Genomic DNA, 22,624 nt, shown 5'->3' on the forward strand with positions numbered 1-22,624 from the left:
CTGTCAACATGCTTAGTGCCCTGTACGTCAGGGTTACAGGTAGTTGACACTTTGAAGGCAGCTGAAAAAAAACCACAAAAGACTGCAACTCCTTCCTGCACTTCTGATACAGTATTTTGTATGGTATAGTTTAATGTTAGAGAGAGGACATTGGTAAAAGGTTGCAAAGAAGCAGAGGTAGACTGGGCTTAAGCTGTGTATATTTGTGAGTGGGTTATTCCCTTTCATAGGAGCAGAAATACACACACACACATGCACATGCTTCTCCTTAGCTCCAACGAGGGATGCATCTGCAGCAGTTTAAAGCTTCAGTGGGTCCTGGCAGTTAGTAAATCTCTCTCAGGTTCTCATAGCTTTGCTAATACTGGCACCCAGTCTAGACCACAGCTGTGCTATCACAAGATTTAGTTTCAGTAAAGTTTCTTCGGAAGGAACTGGTTTATCATGCCATTGTATAATGAGAATAAATGTTCTCCATAGAAAATTCTCATGAAAAATTCATGCCTAACGTGCCCTGAGCATGTACAATTGATAGCTACACATTTTTAAGTCTTGTCAGCCTTCAATTTCTCTTTTCTTTTTTTTTTTTTAAATGACAAAATACTGCAATGTGCTCTCTGTGTGTGGTCAGGTCATTACATATCAATATTCTGGCTTTAAACCTTATTTTTAAAAAATAAAATATATTATTATTTGCCGGCTTCCTCCAGGGAAATAAGAAGTTGTCAATTATTTACTATAACCAACTTGCCCTGCAGCTCCAGCTATGGAATTTAGTCACTGACCTTAAAAGCAAAAGCAAAATTGCCCTTTTTCAGTTTATGTTGTCTACATCATGAATTGCCAAACAGGAAGCAGAGATTTCCTATCCTCGGTCACAAATCCATAAAAATACATGTAGATACGTACCTATATTGTGCTATACTAATGTTTTACTAACCGCACAAATCTATATTGCTTATGAAACTTTTGAAGACCGAAGAGAATCTATACCATGTGGTCTCATTCCTCAGAATCAATATTGAGCAAATAAATTTATTCTACTCAGACTAATTTCCAGGCCTTTCAGGCAAGAAGAATTTTATGTGCTGTGCTTTTTCCAAAAATGCTTGTCCTTGTGATTCTCCCACAGTCTGCCTTTTCTGCCACATCAGAACTACTTCAGTGGCTGTCTCAGCCTTTAAGAGCCTTCACAGATGGACCCCTCCATCTCATATATTCTTTCCACATAACAAATTTGGAAAACTAATCACAAATATCCCTTTGGTCTCACTCATCACATCTACCCTGCAAAAACACTGCCATTGCCCCATCCTTCTTACTACTTACTCCTTAGATCTGAGTGGATTTGGGAGGCTTGGAACTGTATTTTGAGAGGGCAGCCATGATAGAGTAGCTACAATATCGTCACCTTGCTTTTCCTTTTTTCCTTATGAACCAAAATATTAACTCCTACCAATACGTAACAGACATTATTATTGTTTGACTTTCCTGAAAAAAAAAGCTTTCATCTTACTTTGTTTAGGTGTAGATAGAGTTATTTTTTGGAAGGTTTACCTTTCATGTCATCAGTTGTCATCACTTTTATTAATGAATATGAATATATATTAAATTCTTCAGTAGCTCCCTTTTACCTGTTTGTATTGCTGTGTTTTTACTTTAAGATCATTAGGATAGATACCGCCTCTGTCTGTGTGTCTGTCCAGCAACTAGTACAGAAGATACTGATTTTGAATTATCTTTTTGGGTAGAATAGTAACAGTAATGGTAGTAACTCCAATCTTACCATGACTTCCTCATGTTCATATACGAGAATAATACTATATATAGTATTCCTATATAAGGAATCATCTCATGGTTCTTTCTGACCCCAAACCCTAGAAATTACTGAACGTTTCTTACCTTTCTCTATGTCATAGTGCTTGCTTTGATGGTTTCTTTGCATAATTGATAATGGTTCATCTGCTTTTTTCTTTCTTTCTCTCTCTGTCACATCGTCTCACTTTTCCTCATCTTTTCCAGATCAAGGAACCGTACAAAAAGTTGTCGTCCTACCCACCAACTTCTCTGCAAGTGGAGAACTCATTTTAGAAGAGCTGGAGGTTTTTCAGGTTTGGCTTGCTCTTACTTTTACTCTTCCAATGCGTATGTTCACACAAACACTTTGTTCTAAGAGACTTTGGCAAGGGCAACTGTGACTTGATAAAAGATCAAGTAAATGCGCATACTGTCAGCTTGATACTCACCAAAAAAGGAATATAAAATGTCCACTGTTATGAAGGCAGAAGCTGGCTTCAGTCTTTTTTTCCCCTTATATTTAAGTTGCTTATTTTTTATGTTGTTATACTGGCTAGAAGGATTTTGATAATCATATTTGTACAAGGTCACGTTATAGTGGCTGCCAGAAGGCAACTTTTATCATTGGCATCACATATTGAGACTGTTGCTATTTACAGATGGAATCTAAGATTTTTGTACTTCTTTGTTTCTCTGATAATCTTCCTGATTCGGAGCTGCAGAATGGAAGCAAACTAGTGTTGTTTTTGCTTAACTCCAGTTCTTCAAAGCCACATGCCTCAGGAGTCAAGAAAGATACAAGCTTAACACAACATAAGCTGAAAAGAAACACAAACAACTACAGGGAGAAATAAGGGAATAGCCTCTGTCAATCACTCTGGCACGTAGCAGCTTGTAATAACCCAAAGAAAATGTTCACCCTCATGTTGAAAAATCCCTTTCACATTTTTGAATGGGCTATTCTTTAAAACAGGTAGTCTCAGGGCAAGTGGTAGTATGCATCTATAAACTTAGTTAAGGGTTTTGTCATGTTTCTCTATTTCATTGAGAGGATACAAAAAGGAAAATTTACGCTTTTTTATCTAGACAGGCAGCATTAACAATTTCTTTAAGAAAAGGAATACACCCTGTGTTAAACCTCATAAAAGTATAATTAGTCTTCCTAGGCTTTTGTTGAAGACTTCCCTTTAGTAAAAGATGTATGTGAGTAATATTACCTAGAGAGTACCCTTCACCCAAGTATTACTAATTCCATTTACTGAAAGGTAAGTTAATACAGCAAGCAGATAGGTGGGCTGAGAGGAATCCTGACCCTAAACCTAGTTTCTGGGCCTCTGTGCACAGCCTTTTTTATCCTGAACCCCCAAAATCATGATATCGTAACCTCTGCCGCTGCAGTCTGTGTGGGCAGCATGGCAGTATTTTGATGAGTGTCTCCAAGAGAGCGGGAATGAGACCACTGGCTGTCTGCTGGTAAATAGCAAGAGGAAGCAAAGCAGTGATTCCTTTCCAGAGTATGAGAGGAGAATGTGGTGTCAGATCTGATGTTGCGTTTAGCCTTGAGTCTCCAGACAGTTCGTGAAATACTACAGCATCTCTAAACTCCTTCAAACCTTTGCCAATTCACATGATTCGCAGCCAGATTTCCTAGTCCTGGCCTCCTTGCTCTGCTTGTAGTCCACTGCAATTAATCCTGGCCCACCGTTATGGCTTGCCTTTGTGACTGAGAAAATGCTAAACCTTCAAAAAATGCTGAACATTTTTATAACCATCAAATTTATCATTTGTTTGGATGAGAATAATGAATTGCTTCACTTGCTTAAGGCGATGAATGTGATAATTTCTTCTCCAGCTCTTTAACATTTGGTTTGGACACAGACAATAATAGACTGCAGTGATGACACACAGTAGTATACAGTACTGTCTCTGGGAAAGAAACATTCAATAACACACATGCCATTTTTAATATTCTAGTCACTGATAATCTGAAAGTATATGTTGGATGGTAACCAAACTGTATGCACTGTATATAATGTGTAGGAGAAATATGACATATTCTTATCTCGATCATGTGGTAAATATGCATGAGCTATTGTACGATTTTTATTTATCATCATCATCAAAGAACAAACATTGTTTCTTATTACAAAGTGAGAGTAATGGCTTCAAAACACATCGCTCCTATGTTGCTGAGGTAGCACAGATGCAGGTTAATTGGAAGTGTACAAAAACTTGTTGATACACGAGTAATAATAATGCAGTTAAGTTTAGCCAATACATTTAGTGAGACATTACTTGTATTTATGTCATTTGTTTAGTTCTGAAAATAGCAAAAAATTAGTAGGTGTGAGTGACGCCTTTCCAAGATATGAAAAGTTATCGTTTTCTTAGATATGACTTAGGTTTTGTTGAATTTTAAATTTTAATGTTGGGACAGTATTAACAAGGTAGTCTTTGTAAATGCGGTTTGGAATTTTGTCTTTCAGAGTAATTCTCCTATAACAACAATGAAGATTTCATCTAAAAAGGTAAAGAAAAGTGAAATGCTTACTTAGTGCTTATTAATTGAGAAGTAAATTGACTTAAAGATGTTAGAATACCAATTGTTGTGCAGGATATAGGCAGGAGATTTTCCATAATTAATATGGAGAAACTTGACTGAAGTTTGCATGAGCTGGTTATATGCCCCAAAGCCACTAAGATAAAACAATTTGTATTCATTATGTATAATTTCTAATTCACTGAAAGTGTAAATATTTTTGTTGTTTTGTTTGACAAGTAAGGAAAAAAAGTACTAAAAGAGGAAATCTGTCCTCCCCTTTTCTTCTGTAAGTCCTAAATAGAAATTTTCCCTTGGAAGTCTGGTCGATGCAAAAAGGCTGTGTTGGGGCTGTTGGGTCCATGGTGCAATTGTGCGTGTTTGTTTATTAGTAATAATGATGGCAATAAGAATTATGAAAACAGCTGAGAGGATTTCTGCTGAAATGTTAAACACCCAAACTAAAAATATGTATTCCATGATTTTGCAAGCAACATGTTGCTCAATATTTTACAAAACTACTAATAAGTAAACATTATTCACTAAATTGAATTCAGTGTAATTTTTTAGTTTTATGACAAAAAGATCAGGGGAGTTTCAAGGTTTTTGTTCAATATTAATTTCTATTTTAAGGATAATTGATTAATTGTTTATGCCAGTGAAACACCTCAAAGCACACAAGGGGTGTTCTTCTATGAAGGAGACACAGACGACAGCCCAGCTGAAGTGCCTCTACACCAATGCACGCAGCATGGGCAACAAGCAGGAGGAGTTGGAAGCCATTGTACATCAGGAAAACTATGATATGGTTGCCATCACGGAAACATGGTGGGATGACTCACACAACTGGAGTGCGGTGATGGATGTCTATAAACTCTTCAGGAAGGATAGGCGAGGCAGGAGAGGTGATGGGGTAGCCCTATACGTTAGGGCGTGTCTGGATAGTTTAGAGCTCGATGATGGTGACGATAGGGTGGAGTGTCTACGGGTAAGAATCAGGGGGAAGGCCAACAAGGCAGATATTGTGGTGGGAGTCTGTTACAGACCACCCAACCAGGAAGAGGAGACTGACGAACTATTCTATAAGCAGCTGGGAGAAGCCTCACAATCGCTAGCCCTTGTTCTTGTGGGGGACTTCAACCTACCAGATGTCTGCTGGAAATACAACACAGCAGAGAGGAAACAGTCCAGGAGGTTCCTGGAGCGTGTGGCAGATAACTTCCTGATGCAGCTGGTGAGCGAGCCAACGAGGGAAGGTGCCCCGCTGGACCTCTTGTGCACGAACAGAGAAGGACTTGTGATCCATGTGATGGTTGGAGGCTGTCTTGGGCAGAGTGATCGTGAAATGATAGAGTTATTGATACATGGAGAAGCGGTGAGGGGGGTCAGCAAAACTGCCACCTTAGGCTTGCGGAGGGCGGACTTTGGCCTGTTTAGGAGACTGGTCGAGAGAGTCCCCTGGGAGGCAGCCCTAATGGGCAAAGGAGTCCAGGAAGGCTGGACATTCTTCAAGGAGGAAGTCCTAAAGACACAAGAGCAGGCTGTCCCCAGGTGCCCAAAGACAAGCCGGCGGGGAAGAAGACAGGCCTGGCTGAATAGAGAGCTTTGACTAGGACTCAGGAAAAAGAGGAGAGTCTACGACCTCTGGAAGAAGGGGCAGGGAAGTCAGGAGGACTACAAAGGTGCAGTGAGGTTGTGCAGGGAGAAAATTAGAAGGGCCAAAGCCGAGCTAGAGCTCAATCTGGCTGCTGCTGTAAAAGACAACAAAAAATACTTCTTCACATACATTAGCAGCAAAAGGAGAGCTAAGGAGAATCTCCAGCCCCTAGTAGACGGGGGAGGAAACACAGTGACCAAGGACGAGGAAAAGGCTGAGGTACTTAATGCCTTCTTTGCCTCAGTCTTTAATAGCAGGGCCAATTGTTCTCTGGGTACCCAGCCCCTGGAGTTGGAAGATAGGGATGGGGACCAGAATGGAGCCCCCATAATCCTGGGGGAAATGGTTAGTGACCTGCTGCACCACTTAGACACTCACCAGTCCATGGGGCCTGATGAGATCCACCCGAGAGTACTGAAGGAACTGGCAGATGTGCTCACCAAGCCCCTTTCCATCATTTACCAGCAGTCCTGGCTAACTGGGGAAGTCCCTGCTGACTGGAGATTAGCTAATGTGACGCCCATCTTAAAGAAGGGCCAGAAGGAGGACCCGGGGAACTACAGGCCTGTCAGCCTGACCTCGGTGCTGGGGAAGCTGATGGAGCAGATCATCCTGAGTGCTATCACATGGCATGTAGAGGATAACCAAGGGATCAAGCCCAGCCAGCATGGGTTCAGGAAAGGCAGGTCCTGCTTAACCTACTTGATTTCCATCTATGACAAGGTGACCTGCCTAGTGGATGAGGGCAAGGCTGTGGATGTTGTCTATCTAGATTTCAGTAAAGCCTTTGACACGGTTTCCCACAGCATTCTCCTGGAGAAACTGGCTGCTCATGGCTTGGACAGGTGTGCTCTTCTCTGGGTAAAGAACTGGCTGGATGGCTGGGCCCAAAGAGTGGTGGTGAATGGAGTTTACTCCAGTTGGCGGCCGGTCACAAGTGGTGTTCCCCAGGGCTCGGTGTTGGGGCCAGTTCTGTTTAACATCTTTATCAATGATCTGGATGAAGGGATCGAGTGCACCCTCAGCAAGTTTGCAGATGACACCAAGTTGTGTGGGAGTGTTGATCTGCTTGAGGGTAGAAAGGCTCTACAGAGGAATCTGGACAGGCTGGATTGATGGACCGAGGTCAATTGTATGGGGTTCAACAAGGCCAAGTGTAAGGTCCTGCACTTGGGCCACAGCAACCCCATGCAACGCTACAGGCTTGGGGAAGAGTGGCTGGAAAGCTGCCTGGCAGAGAAGGACCTGGGGGTGTTTGTTGACAGCCGCCTGAATATGAGCCAGCAGTGTGCCCAGGTGGCCAAGAAGGCCAACAGCATCCTGGCTTGTATCAAAAATAGCGTGGCCAGCAGGACTAGGGAAGTGATCGTGCCCCTGTACTCAGCACTGGTGAGGCCGCACCTCGAATGCTGTGTTCAGTTTTGGGCCCCTCACTACAAGAGAGACATTGAGGTGCTGGAGCGTGTCCAGAGAAGGGCAACGAAGCTGGTGAAGGGTCTAGAGCAGAAGTCTGATGAGGAGCGGCTGAGGGAGCTGGGACTGTTTAGCCTGGAGAAAAGGAGGCTGAGGGGAGACCTTATCGCTCTCTACAACTACCTGAAAGGAGGTTGTAGAGAGGTGGGGTTTGGTCTCTTCTCCCAGGTAACAAGTGATAGGACAAGAGGAAATGGCCTCAAGTTGCACCAGGGGAGGTTTAGACTGGATATTAGGAAATTTTTCTTCACTGAAAGGGTTATCAAGCATTGATAACTGTCTGCCCAGTGAAGTGGTTGAGTCACCATCCCTGGAAGGATTTAAAAGACGTTTGGATGAGGTGCTTAGGTACATGGTATAGTGGTGGTCTTGGTAGTGTTAGGTTTACGGTTGGACTTGATGATCTTAAAGGTCTTTTCCAACCTATATGCTTCTGTGATTCTGTGATTCTGTGATTCTGAGTAAAACAGTCATTTTGGCCCAGATTTTGGTGATGACCTATTCACTTTGAACTTCTTTTGCAAAAGCTGTCATTTATTATAAAAGTTCTGTTGGCTTGTTTTTCCAGGTATATAAGGCTATCAGAATTTGGCCATAAACCTCAACGTAATCTCTAGGTTTTATGGCTTGGAAATCTATGCACTGGAGAATCCAAGTAGGAACTCTGCATAATATTTATTAAAGTGACTATATGCAGAGAAAATACTTTGTTCAAAGGCTTGAGCCAATAATCCTCACTGAATAAGAACCAAGTTCTCAAATCTGAGCAATATTAACTCAGCCTGTCTGCCCCAGAACAGAACAATGACACTCAATGTCCAAAAAACATTAACAGTCCCCAGTGTTTCTAAGTGTTTTCTAACAGGAAGGCGGAAATATTATAGGCCTGTTCACCTGGGAGATTTCTGTTTATCTTGGCTTTATATATATTAGTGGCTTCCCTCTTGGTCTTGAGTTAATTCCAAAATTAATTGAAAGGTTTTTAGGTGTGTTAGCCGAGTCTTGGGTGAAGCTCCTCCACATCTGAAATAAATCTTTCCATTTCCTTCTCCAGCAACAGCTGTACGTGAGCTCAGACGAAGGGGTCACCCAGGTATCCTTGCATCGCTGCCACATCTACGGGACCGCCTGCGCTGACTGCTGCCTAGCCCGAGATCCATACTGCGCCTGGGATGGCAACTCCTGCTCCAGGTTCTATCCCACAGGGAAAAGGTGAGCAGTGTTAAGCAGCCCAGTGAAGTCTGCAAGAAAAGAAGGCTTTGTTCTTCTGTGTAGCCTGGGGTGTTGTAACGTGAGGGAGAAGTGGGATGTCATTCCTTTCAGAAGCGTGTACAAACAATACCTCCGTAGCTATTGTGCTTGGCATTGTTCATCACCTAGGAGTGTATGCTGCAAGAGTGTATGATAAAGAGCTTGCCTTTTCATATTTAAAGTAATGGACTGAAAAAAAAGAAAAACACCCCCTTCCTAATCATAAATATTAATCCTTCTGTCTCATGCACACAAAATCAGTGAAATATTTGTTCCCTTTGTTTAAATTCAGTTGCTCACTATGGACGTAATTATGGCAGCCCTAAATACAGCAAAATATCTCTCAGGCGTCTGAGGAATAAAGTAATTTATGTTTTTTGTTCCTCATTTACTCCTAAGTGAGAAGAATTATTTCCAGGGAAATTTTAGGCAAATGTGATTTCCATGTAATGCCTGCAGATTTGAGGTTTTTGACATGAGATTTATTAAAGCAGACAGGGAAAGCAATTTCTCTTTAATTTACAACAGAGCTAATAGTCCATCTCATAATTCTTATGCAAAACAGGAGCCTTTTTCCTCCCCCAAGGGAAATATTTAATAGCAGGAGGCTGTAGTGAGCTCTTGTATTACTAAGATTTCACTTCATATACAAACAAAGCTACAGAATACACAATGAGGTGTTACTACAGAGGAGACAAACCTTTCAGATGTATGCCAGAGCTTTGCCCACTGTGTGCCACTGTGCTCACTCCCCGCACCTGAGCTGCAGGTGCAGGAGACCAGATACAGTTAATGGGCTTCACTCCTTTACCTACGTGGAGGGAGACAGTGGAGAGAAACAGGCAAAGCTTGGCTCTGCTCCAGTGACCCAACCAGCTGATGGCAATGTCATCCCCTGGGATTAAAGACATACTTTTGTTATTGCAAAGTTTTCTTCATTCATTCCTTATTTCAGATGAAAAGGTAAAGCCCAGCCTGGCCATGTAGCAATTGGTAAAGTACCTGGGGTTTTTACTGCTTTCACTCAGCATATTCAGCCTCCAGTCTGCAAACTGACTGTTTTCTTCCATGGAACAAAGGTCAGAAGATGGGGGCAGGAAAGAAAAGAAAAATCCCCAAGTCTCAGGCCAGCTAACTCCTACACTAACATAGTTGCTGAAAGATATAATGAGCAGTCAGGTATACCCAGCCTGTGCAGTTTCCAGAGGATTCTTTGCCATCCCCATTATATACACCCAGGGTTATTTCCACTGGGGCTTACTTTCATGCTGACATTTTGTTTGCAATTTGCTTTTTATATCAAACCAAAATAAACACCTAAAACTGTATGGAAAAAAATCTGGGTTTCATATGTAAAGGAAATGAGTTGTCCCTTTATCTAACAAGAGAGATTATGAAGGAGAAAACATTGGTAATTAGAGCTAAATCCCATAGTCTAGACAGTAGTATCTGCTGGACACATTTGCTTATTTGTTTCTTTTGACACTTCTGTCTCCTGTGGATTACTGTGGTTCCTCATCCAACATTGATTTACCTCAAAACACCTGACAGTATTATCTTTATTTTCTAAACACCACCTTCTCAAACTTTCTTTTTATAAATATCAGACCGTAAGTTTACATTCTCAGAACTGCTTAATGCAAGTGGCATGCCATTTCTGACAGTGTGGAGCAGCTCACAGTAGCACAGCAATCCTGAAATTCACTCAGAAATTCTTCATTGTCTCCTTTGACTCGCATAAATAGTTCACAAAGGTTAAGATCCCAAGGCATAAGATGAAATATTTTTGATGGTAAACATCAAAAATATACTTGGAATGTCAGAAATTACTCCTTTGAAATATCACCTTTCAAATGTTTCCTTTTAAAACAATGCAGTGAAGGATCAGGTGACACAGGATTATAAACACTGTCTCTGGGTGTTTGTGCAGTACCTGGTATAATGTGGCCACAGAGGCATCACCCTTCACTCAGAGGTACTGGAGCTCCAGGGGCTTTTTATGGTTTCTGATCTCACGAGTCATTAGTGCATAGTTCAGAATACAGCTGTTACATATCCCAGCAGCATCCATTTGCGACAGTCTATCACCAATGTATTTTTTTGTTGAACTTGATAAATATTGAACTAACTTACAGAATATTCAGCAAACAAAATAATATATCTTCAGAATAAAAAATTCAGGTACCAGATTTTCATGCACTGAATTCTGTGAGCTATGACCTCCTAGCCGAGGAGGACTGAAATACCAGTATTCCCAACCCCACTAAGCTCCCTAGCTAGTTTGCTACAGAATTTTGGTTTTGCATCTGTCATCCAAATAATATAACAAAGTCTCATTTAGATGTATTCTGAGACTTGGTGAGTTTGAGTATCTTTTGGAAATAGTCACGTACAAGTTGAGGACAGAACTGAATCTCAGCTCTCCACCATTATGGATGAATATTTCAGTCACTCTGCTACCAAAGTGGCTACAGGCACCAAAAATAAGGTGCTTGCCAAAATCAAGGAGGGAGCATGCCCTGTATCATAATTTTCTGTCGGTGCATTAGATATGAGCACTGTGACTCTTATGCATCTCATTCTTAGGTGCTTGCCTTTATGAAGAGCTCCAGCTGGGGGTTCTGGCTTTGAATGTTATGTCTTGCAACAGTGAACACGTGTCTATTTTATGCATCACCTCTAGCCCTACCATCTCTATACCTCCACTGCAAAACTACTTTACCTACCAAAAGTACAACCATTTTATAAACTTCAGCAAACAGATTATTCACTTAGTATCTTCACTCTAGGAAGCCTGCCAAGAGTGAAGCACACTCACAGTAGGTCATGAACTATCCTAACACTTAATCTAGTCAAAAAAAACCCAGCAAACCCACAAATAAAAAAGTATTTATTTGCAGTGTAGCTATCTTGGAATAACGTTTTGTTTTTACAAAATATTTCAGGAGGAGTCGTAGGCAAGACGTGAGACATGGAAACCCTCTGACTCAGTGCCGAGGTTTCAACCTGAAAGGTACTGTAATTTAGAGATCCTCATGCTATATAAAGAATGCATGTCTTTCCTTTATGTGATTCATCATAACTCACATTATCTGTGTGGCTTACTGGTAAAGCATAATTATTTTCCAAGTCTGAGTTTTGTTTTGATTTTAACATCTGACCTTGCAATTGAATGAAACTTGCATATATATGATAAAATGATGAACCATGAAATACATAGTTCAGCATACATGAAATGAGAAGCTGATAGTATTGACTAGAAACAGGGACAGTTAATTTGAGGGCTGTTCTACTTCTAAATCCATTCAGTCTTTATTAATTCCTCTTCATGCATTTAAGTCTTGGACCTCAGAATTATTCTGCATATTTGAGGCCATATTGTGTTTTGGAGTACATCTTTCAGCAAACAGCAGGTGCTCAACCTGTCTTTTGAGTTATGATTATTTCTTTCTCCCTTTACATGGAAAAAGAAACCATTCCAAATCTCTTTATGAAGTCCCTTATTTCCAGCTGTGCAACTGTTTAGTCAGCCTGGCATGGTGCAGGTGGACAGGGGAGCCAATGCTCTGCCCTCCCAGCTACCACTTTCTCCAGATTGATGGACACCAGTCAAATATTGCCAAAGTCATAGTAAGAGTAGACACATACATAAAGGCAGCTGAATCCTCTTCATCCCCATGCACGTCTGAGCTAGGCTGTGGCACTGTATGCCATTAAACCAAGGACACACATTAGAGAATTATGCTCCTTTCACCTCTGTTTCTGAGCCTGCATTTTAAGTGCATTCTCATCTGTACCATCTGGAGACCAAATAATAGACCTGATTGTAAATTTTTGATTGAATTTTTTGAGTAAAAGAACATGCTTTAAGAGTAATATGTGAAATGTTCAGTTAATAATAACACCACTGAAATGGTCTCCGCTGGGTCTCCGAAGGATCTCCTGGACCAAAACAAACCACAACAGTCAGTTGGGTGTAGATCCCTCAGCCCAAATGTGGCTAATCCGGCTCTAGCTGCCGATCTACAGCACCAGCCGGTCTTTCCCCATGGCTCAGTATTAGGTCATTTATATGAAGCAGAATAGCTTGAACAGGTAATTACAAAAGATGACCCACCATTACAGTATGCACCTGAGCTCTGAGAGATCCATATTAAAGCTTAAGCTCTGAATCATGAAGTAACTTGAGCTGCATGTCCTGCCTTGCAGGCATGTGCTGTCACCACCCACCAGTTGTCTGTCCCAAAGGTGGGTGTCTCCTCTTTCGATGTGGAAAATGTGAGAATGTCAACTGTCTGCTTTCTGGACTGAGGGGAAACAAATGTTTAAACCTTGACAGTCTCGTAAAACAGGTTTCTTGTTTTCCAACTGTTTTTTTTAATGTGGATGTATTTATAGGTTTATGTGTTTTAGCAACTTTAAAGGATGTTTTGGTGACAGCAGTGGGATATAGCATAGGTAGATGGCAGTTGTTTCCCCAGTGGAAAAAAAGATAAAAAGAAATAGCAACTTGGACTCTTTCAAAATATAATTAAAGCAATTTATAGCAAAACTACTATGTTTGGGGAACAAATGAAATCTACCTAAAGGACAAAAGAGCAGAGAGTTGGGCAATAGCAAGAAATTGTCCAAGTTCATAGGGAACCATAATCTTGAAATGAAGTCTTTAAACATGATAGGTTACATGCCTTAGACCTCTCAGCATGTATAAACTCGGAATTTTTTGCATATTGCAATTTCTAAATAAATCAAGAACTAAGGGGCTTGTATGATTGCTTTTCAAATGTTCTGTTTAATATTGTTACGCTTGTGTTAGCCCTTATGGCCATCAGAGAAATGCATTTGTATTCTCTCAATCTTTTTCTTAGCATGTGTAAGTAGTAGTATTATGGAGTAGGTAAGAAGTTAGATATATATTGATCAATTAAACAGCTAAAAATGCATTTCTGTAGTACACCTAGTTCCAGAGTACATAAAAATAAAACTGTGTTACAGCTCTGATTCTCACTTTTCCACAGCTACAGATAGGTCAGCCCACAGATAAGCTCTTTCCTAGCTTATGGTCTTTGAGTGCAAAATATTTCTACATTATTCTCCTGAAAGTTACAATTGATTTTGGTACAATCTCATAAATGTGCTATAAACTTTGAAGGACTAAACCCAAGCAAAGTCTCCTTCCTTTAGTAGAATAGATTCCAATTTCACATATCAGTTGATGAAAGAAGCTGAAAAGAATGGGAGATAAAGTAGAGTCTGAGGAAAACCAGTCTTAGGACTGTGCAAAAACAGAGAGTATGATTTTAGACATAGAACCATAGAATCGTTTGAATTGGAAAGGACCTTAAAGATCATCTAGTTCCAACCCCCCTGCCATGGGCAGGGACACCTTCCACTAGACCAGGTTGCTCAAAGCCCCATCCAACCTCGCCTTGAACACTTCCAGGGACAGGGCATCCACAGCTTCTCTGGGCAACCTGTTCCAGTGCCTCATCACCTCATAGTGAAGAATGTCTTCCTTATATCTAATCTACATGTACCCTCTTTCAGTTTAAAGCCATTAGCCCTTGTCCTATCACTACACACCCTTGTAAAAAGTCCCTCCGCAGCTTTCTTGTAGACCCCTTCAGGTACTGGAAGGCCCCCGTAAGGTCTCCACAGAGCCTTCTCTTCTCCAGGCTGAACAACCCCAACTCTCTCAGCCTGTCTTCATAGGAGAGGTGCTCATGTTGACCTCTAGGTATCTGCATTTCTCATACTATTTTGTACCCATTGCACCTTTAAAAAAAAAAAAAAAAGAAAAAATATTGTATTTTATATATGATGTAAGCTTTTAAATCTAGAAGAGTGTTGTTTTCAGGAGAAATACTATGATTTGGGCCAAGCAATGAGCATCTAAAAGTTCCTATCGGTATCTGCCAATTGTTCGTCTATCAAGACTATAAAGGGGCACAACAAGTCTAAGCGATGACACACGCTCAGCACTTGCCCAGGTGTTGCTGGAGTGCTATAAATCTGCCCTGCTCTTTGTTGCTGGCCTGTCTACATATTCATTGCCTTTCAGATTTAGAGCCCAGTCCCTTCCGTGCTTTGTAAGAGAAGCGGAGGAGTGGGAGCCCAGCCTGCCCTCTCTCGCCTCCCTGTGATACTGCACGCAGCTGGAATAGCCGGAGCCTTCTTGAGGGCACGCTGCTGTATTTTGAGTCATACAGCCGTATTCCCCCGTCTCGTAAACTGTGAAGTGTGAAGAAACATATTAAATGCTTCATTCTCCTTTGGATAGTTCTAGACAGGTGTTCTTGTAGTCGTAGAGAATGAGATCATTTCGGGGAACAATATCCCATCAGCAGAGCTTACCAGCCCACAGGTATCCCACTTTCTCAGAACAGACCACGTGGGATTGAAAACACTGGTATTTGGAACCGGGTGTGCTTCTTCACATTTCATTTCATTTCTTGGAAAATTTTGTGCCCTAAATTACTTATGATTGGCCAATATCAGGATCAGGTATACTTCATTTTACCTGTATTGCAAACATTTTACCTGTCTTGCAAACAGTTACTTGCTTTCTGTATCAAATCACCGTTCACAGTAGCCTGACCTGTTTTCTTTTTCTTGCTAGCATACAGAAACGCTGCAGAAATAGTTCAGTATGGAGTAAAAAACAACACCACCTTTCTCGAATGCACACCCAAGTCTCCTCAGGCTTCTATTAAATGGCTGCTACAGAAAGACAATGACAGGAGGAAAGAGGTGAGTAATGTGAGCAGTAGCTCTGGAAGGGACCTCAGTCAGCATCTAATCCACTCCCCAGACCAAGGCGAGGGAGCGTTTATGTTTTCATCAGACAGCTGGAGAATGAAGCTGGAGAACTTGTGTGGATGCAGGACACTGACCAGCACTTTCCTCCTATAAATAAGGGCAGACTCTTCAGTGTAGCTGGGACTTCACTCCTCAGCCCCAGTGATTTCTATCAGACCAGAACAGCTATCAGAAAATTCCTGTCAGCCTCTAAAGTGAGGGAACTAGTTAATGAGTTTTTCCTTCACACCTTACTAATTGCAAACCGAAGGTTTGCAGCACTCAGGACTTCTTATTGATCTGAGGAAACAGGCATAAAAGCAATAACCTGTATAAAGTTCAGGAAGAAGTCAGAATGCAGTAGCCCTTCTGTGCTATTGAAGAGATAAAAGGCAAAAGTGGGAGAAATGTGAAAGGTTTCTTTAGCAAGAAACTAGTCCAGGCTAAGAACACGTATTGACAAAAGCATTTCCCCACCATGGTGCAATCACATTTTCCATTACTGCACTCTCTAAGGCTCTCAAGTTTCAGCACTGTAATATACAGTATAATTGTTTATGGGGAATGTGCCTTCCTTAAGTAATATAAAAGGGGAAAAAATCAATTTCAAATCCAGGGCAGTTACCATATGACTAAAAAGGAACATCTTTTGAAAGGAAATATTAAGTAATATGGTGTCTGTTGATAGATTATAAATACTGAAAATCATTATTCTCATATCAGGCCATTTTCCAAAATCAGAGAGGACTCACAAGCCTTTCACTGAGTCTTTCACGTGTTTTTCTCATGTACTCTTCAAAGATTCAAGCCGTGTCCTGGCAATCTACGTGGAATTCTTTAACCCTTTGCTTCAGCAGAACATCTCCCTTTTTTGTTCTTATGTTCAATAACTGTATTAGAGTCAATGCAGTTTTAAATAACAACAGACAAACTAAAGGAATCACGGGGTTAATTACATGTGCAGCTCTCAGATTTCTGAAAATCTTACCTCCACAATGCCTACAATAACAGAATAGCATAACATTACAATAACAGAATAGCATAATAAATAAATGAATTCCCCAGAGAATCAGATATAATGCAAAGTGCAGTAGCAAAATAGAAAAATCATTCGTAAAAAATACCAGCACTGGTATTCTTTCATAATGGGTTAAATTAGTGATTTTTACTTCACAGCTGATATGCAAAGGGACATGTGCACAGTCATTTATAACCAGATGATAACTCAACAAGCTATGGTAATTTGCTTCCTTTGGATGATGTGACCATCTCCTGGGACTGTCCAGAGTCTGAAGCCAGAAAGGAAATAGGAGAGTAGAAGAATTGCTCTTGGTTTCCAATGAGCCAAGTCCCAGCTGAGGCCACTGCAGTGAAAACTTTTATACCAGGCTATAGACTCTGCAGTGCAGATAGAGTTGTTCAGAAGTTAGCCCCAGGAACCTGCGCAAAGTCAAAATATATAACTGGAAGCCACCTTGTGTTCAATGACAGATCAACCCCCAATTCTGCACCTTTCTTCCATCGAGTCTTAGCAGCAATCTCTGATGCTGGAAGAGACATTCTCGGGGGTGTAACCCTGGCAAATAAAAGTTCATTTCCTCAGCTTTGTTATTTGAAAATTATGAAAACTCTTCTTTCATGTAGTCTCCAGATTTGCATCTTTGTCTTCATCCTGATCAAATCTATTGTAACATAACGAATAAAAATATGGAAGTCATTTTCTTTAGCGACACTTACCTACCTTGAGGTAAGTTCTCTAACAGTAGCAATAACAGTGGTCTCTGGGAGATGTGATAAAGCAAAATATAGTACCTTTAAGAAACCCTTTAAGAAAGAAAGAGGTGTTTGAAGTGAGACTTCCCAAGAGGTCCAATACTGTGGTGTTCCATAACACACCCTAAAAAGTTGTTTCTGCCTTTTTGCCCTTTAGGTCAAGCTGAATGAAAGGATCATAGCTACTGAGCAAGGACTCCTCATTCGGTCTGTCCAAGACAGCGACCGAGGGCTTTACCACTGCATCGCAACAGAGAACAGCTTCAAGCAGACCTTAGCAAAGATCAATTTCAAAGTGTTGGATTCAGAGATGGTGGCCTTCATGACTGACAAGTGGTCCCCTTGGACCTGGGCCAGCTCGGTGCGAGCGCTGCAGTTCCACCCAAAGGACTTTGTGGGAGCTTTCAGCCACTCAGAAATGCAGATGATTAACCAGTACTGCAAAGACAGTAGACAGCAAGGTCAGCAGAGGGAAGAATCCCAGAAGATGAGAGGGGACTACAGCAAACTAAAGGCCCTTATCAATAGCAGAAAAAGTAGAAATAGAAGGAATCAATTACCTGGATCTTAATTTTATTTTGTAGTAATAGATATCTTTGTCCTTACTGTAGGGGGCTTATATTTGTCTGTTGAGAACAAATTTGAGCAAATCTGATGAAAAATTAAATGAAAATCCAACAAGCCTCAGCAAAGATCCTCCTCCCAATAAAATGCAGTGTAACTTACCTAAGAAAATAATGCAGAGCATTTTCTTTCCTAGATGCTTACTGACACTAGGTTGGGCTCTGTCCTAGAAGCAGAACTGAGTATTCATCTTAAACCAGATTCATATTTAACATCTCAGTATTTAATTACAGTTAAATAGAAATTTTTACAAAATCAATGCATTATCTTGCAACTCTGGAACTGTACCAACCAGACTGGTGGTGAAAGGATCTGGGTTAAGATGCACGCTCAGAGTAGGCTGGTACTAAGATTTCCTTGCACTGCATTTAAGAACATGAGTTTCTTCTTGTTTACTGTTCAATATTGGGTTTACAGCTTTCACTCATTGTTCAAATCATGTGAATGCATGCTGATAGGAAGCAAGTAAAATATAGTAGAAATGTTTCATTCATTCAGAGGTCAAATGAAGGAACAAGTAGAAAAAAAAAACAACAAAAAAAGAATTTATACTTTATCAGAGGAAACACTGATTATTGTGCATAGTATGAGTTGTAATAAATTCATGAGTTCTGGAATGTAACTTAAAATATCTCTGCTCATATTGATTTTTATTAAAATACGGTGTCCTATAACACTACATAGCTTTATAAGTGGCACAAAGCTAACATGAGAATGTTCATTATACATACAATTTTGAAAAACACCTAAGTGACTTAGGTATTTTAGTTGTTTTTCAAAGAATTACACTCCAATTTTTTTCAAAGGACAGAATGTGGGTGTACTGTATAGGGTTTACCCAGAGATCAGAAACATAGATTATCTTTAATCTGTTCCATGATTAAATTGGAGATGGTCTGCAATGTGGAAACAAGTCATGAGTGTCTCTGAAAATTTTAAAACATTATTTTTTTCAACTGTTGTCTCAAAGTTGCAAAAAATTTAACTAGAATTTTTAAATTAAACCATTTTCATTTTCCAGTCTTTGTACCTTTTTTCTTTTCAGTGTTATTTTCACAATTTCCTCTTATTTTCAGTTTTCTGCTGAAAAGAAGATCAGGAAAACAAAAGGAAAAAAAAGAATGAGGGGAAAAATAAAACTGAAAAATGGGTTTGGGTCAAAAACCAAAAAGTTTAACAACTTGAGAGGCATATTTAAGCAGAAATATTTTTGTTTAAGAAGTAGCTGTCAGGTCTAATGAAGTATGTTTAGTTGAAAATCGGGTAAAAGTGCGTCAAGCCATCCTGGAAAAAACTATCACTTTTTTTTTTTTTTTTTTGAGCAACACTAATGCCAAAAAATAGGGACAAATCTTCCTCATTTTACTATGTAAGCGTGTTCCGGAAGCCACTGAGTCTGTTCAAAGGAGATAGAGAACAGGGATTAAAAATGTATGAGTACCTTAGAAAAATTGTGGTTTATTCCATGATATTTTATGATAGTATGCAAAAATATAAACTAATGTTCAGCTCAAAAAAAAACCTTCCCAAAAAAGAAGGTAAACTTCTGGAAAAAAAATTGAGTGAAAATAATTTCTGAACCCACAGAAGATAAGAAAAAATACTTTTTAAAGTTGTTAGTTCCAGCCAGTAACAGATGGATACTGTATTTTAAAACATAGTTTTAAACATTTTAATGGGTCTTTGTTGAAACTCTTTGGGCATTATGTTGATTCTGCTTCTATTAGAATACTCTGGGAGTAACTCCCCAGGGCATAGAACACCTCTGGGCTTGTGCCAGTGTGAGTTAAGATCCAGTGCAATGGCGTTCAGGCTGGCATCCACCTGCCATCAGTGAGATGTGTCACTTTCTCACCACCTGATGCAGAATAGCTGGGAAATGGGCCCTGATTGATCAAACCACTTAAACACCGTCTCTAAGTCCCTTTGGCACTGGTGGGAGCTCTTTGAATTTAATTTGTGTGCTTGCTTCAAAGGGGATGGCAGTGCCAGACTCCTCAGATATTGCCATCCAGTTAAGTGCTTTCCTTAATCAAGGCCTCGATGCATATTTCTGCAATATGTAGCCACTGGTATCTAAGGTGCTTCTTATGGAAACCATCGGGAAACTTTCTCTTTGACTTCAGTGAGCTTGGATCTGACCCCAAGAGCTGGCAAAGCAGACTCTGGAGAAAAAAAAAAAAAAGGAAAACTAGATGGGTAAGATTTTAAGAATCTTAAAATCTTGGTAAGATGGGTAAGAAAATGAGTTGTTTTTTTTTCCCAGCTGACTTGCAGTGCAGCAAACTACTTTTTTTTTTTTTTTTTTTTTTTTCCTGAGGATGACTGACTTCTGAAGTGTGTAAGTGACAAACCAAAAATTGAGTGCCACAAAATAAAACTACCTCCTGGAATGACATTAGTGTGTATACTCTGTATGCTGCCATGCTCTTCTTATTTCCCCAGCAGATCCACTGCAGAGTTAGTGTGATATTAATGTCTATTGTGAGGATCATAATTGCTTCCAGATGGAATACAGTGATTAATAGGTATTTAAGGGTACAATTTACCCTTTAAGTGGTTAGGTACAGTGATATTTTAATAGGCCCCCCATTAGGCCTCAGAAATTATAGTTACACTGTTTTCTAATAGAATATTGGCAATAAGGGATTCCGTTAAAACAATCAGCATAGCTCAGAGTTTCATATGAATATAAAATAATATTTTTAAAGCTGCTTCATATACCATTATTATGGTATGACTGTTTAAGGGATTATACTTAAACTAACATTTTTCCTGCTGCATGAAAACTTCACCATATATATATAATAAGCTTCTGTCAGTGTGTAACCGGTCCAAGCTCCCATGCTTTAGCAGCCTTCCCCTGTGTATAGAGTAGTCGGGAGCCAGATGCTCAGCTGATATAAACTAATGTAACTTCCTTGCCCTCCATTTAGCTACTGTGGTTTATACCAGCTAAGGGTTTGGCCCTAAATGTACAGAATAGAGCAACTGCGATTTTTATTTGTTTAAAGTAGCCCCTATACTGTAGGTAACACCAAAACTTAAGACTGTAATATTGTTTGTGCTATTTAATACTTCCTATTTTGAGGATTACTAAATAATGTATATAATTTTATTCCTTAAAAAATACAAAAGCAAAATGACTTCTAGGCATAACTTCACCAAATGTAAAGATATGTTCTCTGCTAAGAACTTCACCGTGTACTGATATTTTTTTGGCTATTTTTATTTTGTGTAGTTTGTAAAGTTTGCTGAAATCTTGACCTAACAATGTGTTCTTTGCAATTGTTGTTACTGTAGATATGCGTGTTTTATTAAGAAAATCTTGTTTTTAAAACTGTAGGTATGTGTATAAGTTCCTAGCATGATGAAACTGTCATTACAGTGAATATGCATTATATAGTGTGTAAGAAAGAACAAAACGTAGTTTAACATAGTGCTATTTAATTGAATATCTAAAATACTATTTGCCTGACAAAATAAAGTGTGTTGCAACAACTTAAAAATTTGTTGTTTTCCCCTTTATAGATGTGTGTTAAAAATAAGGAACTTTTTCTTTTTTACCTGAAAAGCAATCCCATAGACTTTCTTTTGTAATATCTTTTGTAATACCTTTCTTTGGTCATACCTTTTGTCAGGTATTACAGCTGATTGGTTCTGAGCCCCACTCAGTCACAGAGATTTCCAGGAGTACACGAAGAGCCGGAGATGAATTATTTCAGAAATGACCCCATGTAAACACCCTGCATATAAACAGGTTGACATTTATTCATTGTAAATAAAGAAAAAAAAGAAAAATTGGTTTTCTACTAGAAGTATGAAGTCAATCAGAAATGTCAAACTTTAAAAAAGTGGAGTGAAGTGTAAATGCTTTCTGCTTTCATTTCACTGGGAAAAAAACACAAAAAAACACCAAACAAACAAAAAAACAAGCGCATTCTGTGAAATCCTGCAGATGAAACAAATTTTGTTGTTCAGCTTTTTCTTTCAGCTGGGACTGGAGGCATTCTCCAAGCAGCTCTGCAGGGGAGGCAGGCTGGTGGGGCTGTGCCGCAGGGAGCTGCAGCTCTCTCCCATTTCCTGGCTTGTCCTTGGAGTGAAATAACCTGCCCAACACCTACAGTATGCTCCTTTTCCCTGCATCTATTATCCAAGCAGTGTTATTGTTGCTCTTCTTATCGTCTGTTTTTCCAGATGGGTTTTAACAAGAAAGCATAGGGCCTCCTCAGTTCTTTGGGATAATAATTAAAACTCAAATGTCACAAATACTGACCTTCACAACAAGGTTCTGGATCGTTAAACCAAGATTTTGATTTCCCAGATAGATAGGTTCCTGCAAGGCTTTATGAGGTGTGAGTGGATAAGATTACCTCACTCCAGGATTTCCGTACTGGCTGGTTGCTAGATGGGCTGACACTGGATAGTTACCTGCTCAGCACTCAGGCCAGTTTGGGTCATAAGCTGAGGTTTCGAGCACTCCCACATGCTGTAGGAAATGTTTGGATTAGGCGCCAAAAAAGCTGGGCATTTACAGAGTTTTACACTCTGAGAAACCTTTCCCAGATCTGATCCTCTGTCTTTAAATCCTGCTCAGTTGTCTTTTGCTGATCTTCTCCCCCTTCTCTTTTTTTCCACCCTCCTGCAGGGTTACAGCATGGTTCGACGCTTACTTCTTTGATTCCTTAGCTCTGAGCAGTGGCAAAACAAGA

The 22,624-nt window shown here is 40.0% G+C and overlaps 1 protein-coding gene across 1 annotated transcript in view; it reads left to right on the forward strand.

The window, feature by feature from the left end:
- The window catches only part of SEMA3C (semaphorin 3C), a 129,453-nt gene extending 108,017 nt beyond the window's left edge, over positions 1 to 21,436 (forward strand). The window contains exons 13-19 of the mRNA XM_075490802.1: positions 2,023 to 2,111; positions 4,284 to 4,325; positions 8,521 to 8,678; positions 11,663 to 11,730; positions 15,337 to 15,467; positions 17,446 to 20,111; positions 20,145 to 21,436. Of these exons, the coding sequence (XP_075346917.1) occupies positions 2,023 to 2,111; positions 4,284 to 4,325; positions 8,521 to 8,678; positions 11,663 to 11,730; positions 15,337 to 15,467; positions 17,446 to 17,859 (902 nt within the window). The 3' untranslated portion in view covers positions 17,860 to 20,111; positions 20,145 to 21,436. The remainder of the gene's footprint in view (positions 1 to 2,022; positions 2,112 to 4,283; positions 4,326 to 8,520; positions 8,679 to 11,662; positions 11,731 to 15,336; positions 15,468 to 17,445; positions 20,112 to 20,144) is intronic.
- The last annotated feature ends 1,188 nt before the right edge of the window (positions 21,437 to 22,624 follow it).

The sequence above is a fragment of the Mycteria americana genome, chromosome 1, assembly GCF_035582795.1.
Source record: "Mycteria americana isolate JAX WOST 10 ecotype Jacksonville Zoo and Gardens chromosome 1, USCA_MyAme_1.0, whole genome shotgun sequence".
NCBI classification, from domain to species: domain Eukaryota; kingdom Metazoa; phylum Chordata; class Aves; order Ciconiiformes; family Ciconiidae; genus Mycteria; species Mycteria americana.